Source organism: Zophobas morio, unplaced genomic scaffold, assembly GCF_036711695.1.
Source record: "Zophobas morio isolate AGI-343-1 ecotype UQ-CSIRO unplaced genomic scaffold, CSIRO_AGI_Zmor_V1 ptg000023l, whole genome shotgun sequence".
NCBI lineage: Eukaryota > Metazoa > Arthropoda > Insecta > Coleoptera > Tenebrionidae > Zophobas > Zophobas morio.
In genome coordinates, this window is record NW_026972128.1 from 225758 (window position 1) to 230821 (window position 5064).

The 5064-nt window shown below is 33.3% G+C and overlaps 1 protein-coding gene across 1 annotated transcript; it reads right to left on the reverse strand.

The window, feature by feature from the left end:
• Positions 1-2465: 2465 nt before the first annotated feature.
• LOC135134425 (uncharacterized) lies at positions 2466-4009 on the reverse strand. Its single transcript, XM_064063104.1, has 2 exons — positions 3046-4009; positions 2466-2990 (listed from the first exon to the last, which is right to left on the reverse strand). Exons 1-2 carry the CDS (start codon positions 3707-3709, stop codon positions 2566-2568), a joined length of 1089 nt encoding a protein of 362 aa, XP_063919174.1. The 5' UTR covers positions 3710-4009; the 3' UTR covers positions 2466-2565.
• Between the last annotated feature and the right edge of the window lie 1055 nt (positions 4010-5064).

Here is a 5064-nt window from a genome sequence, read left to right on the forward strand (position 1 = left end):
TTTTCGCTTATAAAAACCCGTCGTTATGGTCATAACCATATCGCGCGGTGTACTGTATACCCTAAACACCGATTCTTTACACTTTTATAAAAATAACGGAGCCAATTCAAAAATTCGACCTTATCCTGTCACACATGGAAGTAGGTGTTGACGTTACCTTTAACTTCAGTAATCGACCACATAACCTAACTTATTAGAACATCTGTTGTTTATAACTCTAACAACTTAGTACATATGCGCAAAGTAAAATTTGTATTTCTTTAATTACAGTAAAATGGGCTGCTTATATGATTATAAGTAGTTATAACGAACAATACCCTTGCGCAAACACTCTAATATTTAGCTGCGTTATGCTATTCCATATAATGTTATACATACTTATACCCACTGTTACTTTCGAGCATCCCCTGATACTCAAAATTCTCGTTCTGAATAACATTATGAGTTGCTAATTCACTGATATTAAAAATTTAGGTTCCCAATTGAAAGAAAAATGACATTTTAACTGGTTGGTTATATCTGCCGAAAATGTTAATATTATTTTTCGAGCAGAAAACGTTATATTATTTTTAATTTCTATATTGACTTATCGCTATAAGTAGCAAACAGTGTTACTTTCGAGCACACTCTGCTCCTCGATAATATCTTTCGGTACACGTGTTGGCAGAGACTTTGTGAAATTTTATATTTAGCAGTTATTTAAATAAATTTGTATTTTTAAAACGGAGATTATGACAAATAACTTTTCTTAGCGAGTTTGGACTAAAATTTTTTTAAAAACCAAAGCGTTTGACAAGTATCATATATAGCATTCCTAATAACAATAACTTTTGGCAATCGGTAAAAATCTGTGCATTCTTTCCACTTCTGGAATAGAACTCTTAGATAATATAATTATTCTGGAACCCTAACACATCTGGCGTTATCCTTGATTTATCTAAAATCTTTTTTAAAAGATCTGGACACATAAATTAATCATTTCTTTAGATTTCATCTTTACAATATATCTAACAATATTTATAACATAATATTCTTATTATATGTATTTATTTTCATTAATATTTAGCTGCGTTATACAATTACACGTAACGTTATACCCACTGTTACTTTCGAGCATTCTCTGATACTCAAAAGTCTCGTTCTGACTAACATTATGAGTTGCTAATTCACTGATATTCAATTTTGGTCTCTAATTGAAAGAAAAATTACATTTCAATTTATTGGTTATATCTTATATCGAGCGAGCAATATAATTTGTAATCGAGTCATTTCTTGATTTTCATTTGTTTCGGAGAAGTCACGTCGATGATTGATCCACATAGTTCATAACTTCATAATTAAATTGACCGTCGTCTTCGGTGATTCACTATTAAAGTCTCCCCAATCCCTTAAATGTGACATGTGAGGGCGCATACGTCGGGAGGGAAAGGAATCTGTAATGTCAGCTAAATGTCTGTCATGGTCTGACTTTTTGACACAATGACATCATGTATTTCGGTTTTTACTAGAAAAAGAGGCAAAATGTCGGTACCGGTGCCAAAATCACAACGCCATGGGCGTGGATCGTCTTCAAAGGGATATGCAGTAGGAAAATTTTTCTTTGAGGTGTTTACATTGTTATCGGAATGTGTCTCAGGAATTATGAAGCTGCATTCTGGATCACGTTTATTACTTGCTGGGTAGCTTGAAGAAGTAGGAACAGGTAGCGGTGACTTGGAACCATGGAGGAACAAAGTAGGAACAGAGCCGGGTTTAAGTCTTTTATTTAAATAATAACAACTTCTCTCAAAAGTATAAATTATTGGCAATATTATCATGAAATGGTTTTAATGCCTATACATTCCCTAAGGTAAAAGATTCATGTTTGGGTACCTACTTGTAGCATTAAAAACCTTTTTGCACCACAACCTTTTGTTCACAGTGTTTGAAGGGAATCTGTGCATTATTTTGTGGTCTCTAGGATCCTTGATTACTCCACAAGCAGGCACAGAGCAATATTTTTTGGACATTTTGCTAATATCAATTCAAGCACAAACTGTTTTGGCGCGTAACAAAACGGATTAATTAAAGGTTCCTGTAACTCCCGAAGGGGGTGACATCTTTTAATATTTTCCCTTTTGACAAGTCGGACGATTGTAACCAATTGGAGAGACTTTAATAGTGAATCAACGAAGACGACGAAATTGACAGATCGAAAGAAAAAAATGGCGTGAACTCAGAACGGAATTTAAATAATGAATTAATCAATAATTAACCATTTAAATGTTCAGATTTTTGATTTAGTAAGACTCATCTTCTTTGTTTTGAACGTATCCTGAAATGTGGGGGCCAATTCGGTGAATATAATTCCATCAAGTCTGACCACAGTAAAGGAATCGACTTTTAAATCGATGATGGTTTGCTTTCACCTTAATGAGGTAAATCGACTTGTGCAAACACATTTTTCAGCCAAAAACAAACCAAAATTTTGAATTTTCATCATTTACTTTTTAATAAAAAAAAATTACACTTAAATTCACAATTAATTTCCATTAGAGCATTAAACACTTTATTTAAAGTCCCCATTCACAATAAATGCTGAAAATGTTCCCCATTTTCTTGTAAACACAGCAAAACTCTTCTTCGAACTGCATCAATGACATTGTTCAACATAACCTCATTGTTGTTTATTTCGTTGATTTTTTCGGTTATTCTGTTCCCTAAAACTTCCAAATCATTAACAGGAGTACAATAAATTGTGTTCTTTAAATGCGGCCAGAGAAAAAAATCAGCAGGTGTAAGATCACATGATCTTGGAGGCCAGATATGTTCAGTATTTCGACCAATAACTCTTTGGTCAAAAAACTCTCGTAATGTCGCTATTGTTATTTGAGCAGTATGTGCTGTGGCACCGTCTTGTTGGAAAAAACCAAAAGCTAATTCATCATCATGGAGTTCTCTTATGAATGGCCCCAAAATTTCTTCCAAATATCGAATGGCTGTTAAATTGCCTAAAAAATGATAAGTTGAAGAAGAAAGTTAAAACTTTAGTTTTCATTTTCTTACCATTAAAAAAGAATGGGCCTATGATGCGTCTTCGGCTAATTGCAGCCCAAACACCAATTTTTTGTGCATGAAGTGGGGCCTCAACATAGAATGGTGGTTTCTCTTGGTTCCACATTCGCATATTTTGGGAATTGACATAACCACTCAAGTGGAACCAAGCTTCATCCGTAAAAAATGTCTTCTCTAGCAGTTCATCATCAAATGTGTTCAAAAACCACTCACAGTATTCACGTCTGATTGGAAAATCCCCGTGATGTAATTCCTGCACACATTGTAATCGATAAGCAAATAATCCCAAGTCTTTTTTCAATATTGTTCGGCAAGTGCCATACGACAAGTCCACTTGTTGTTGCAAATGACGAACAGACGTAATTGGGACTTCGTCCATGATTGCTCGAACATTTTCAATATTTTCAGGAGTTCTCTTGTTTTTTGTTCTGCCAGTTCCTGGTTTTCTTTGCAAAGACCCAGTTTCTCTGAACTGTCCCACACTACGCTTTAAAGCATTGCAAAAATTAGCATAATCCACAATATTGTTTGGAAATTGCTCTTTAAATTCGGTCCACGTGTCAGGAATTGAATATTGCCATTGTCCGTCGATTTTTTGACCATTTCGAAAGTAAGACTCAATCATAAAAGTCTTATGTTCCAATGTAAAAGCCATTTTTCATCAAGTTCTTGAATTTGTTGAAAATTTAAGCCAAAAAACGGCCCAAAATGAAAACAAGTTAGTTCTGAAAAGAACTGTTTTTTTAAGAGGATTTTCACTACGAAACACAACAAAAGCAAAAAATTGTTCGTTACGGCCTTTCAGTTACTTAAAGAATTCAGAAAAAGACACAATTCAGTTCGAAAACACTTGGAAAACACAATCAACTTAACCTCAAACGTAACGAACAGTTGAACAGTGGTTCAAGTTACATCCAATATCGGTCAAGGTCTTACTGCAAATACCACAGGCGAATACATATTCAAATCATGTAACAAATAGGGATGAATTTTAAAAACTGCAGAATTGCAAAACTAAACGACTCAGTACAATTTAAAATTTTTAGCATTAATTTTAATAAAATTTCCAAAGCCCATTAATGCAGCTAAACGGCGGAACTGTAGACATCATTAATCATCAGAATTTGGTAAGACACACGTACCTTGTTCAAATGTTATTTCAAATGTAACTCGATTACAAATTATATTGCTCGCTCGATATCTGTCGAAAGCTAAATATTAATATTATTTTTCGAGCAATAAACGCTTTAGTATTTTTAATTTCTACACTGATTTATCGGTCTCTTAGTAGCAAACAATGTTACTTTCGAGCACGCTTTACTCTTCGAAAGTATCGTTCTGTACACGCACTGGCAGAGATGTTAAGAAATTTTGTTTTTTGCAGATACTTAAGGAAATTTGTGTGTGCAATACATGGATCGGTAAATAATTTTCCTTAGCGAGATTAGACTCAGATTATTCTGGAACCCTAACAAATCTGACGTTATGCTTGATTTATCTGAAATCTTTTTTAAAAGATCTCTGGTCACATAAATTATTCGCTCGTTTAGACCTCATCCTTTCAATTCATCTAACAATATTTATAACATCACATTCTTATTATATTTATTTTCATTAATATTTAGCTGCGTTATGCTATTCCATGTAACGTTATAACCATTGTTACTTTCGAGCATTCCTTGATACTCAAAAGTGTCGTTCTGAGTAACATTAGAAATTGAGGCAATGGATGGGATAACCACCTAACTCAAAATAGCTCACTTTACAATAAACACAAAAAACTGTTAATTTGTTTTATACGTAACTTATCAGTGTTATTTTAAGTGGACATTGTGGGGGAAAAAATTAACAATATTTTCAAATAATCATTGTTTTATATTTAACAGTAGCCGTTAAATAAAAAAATAAAATAGGAGTATTACTTTACTTTAGGTCGTTATTCCGTATATTACTTATTTTTTAATACAAACACGGCTATTAAGGTTTCAAACATTTTAGATAAGGTTTTCA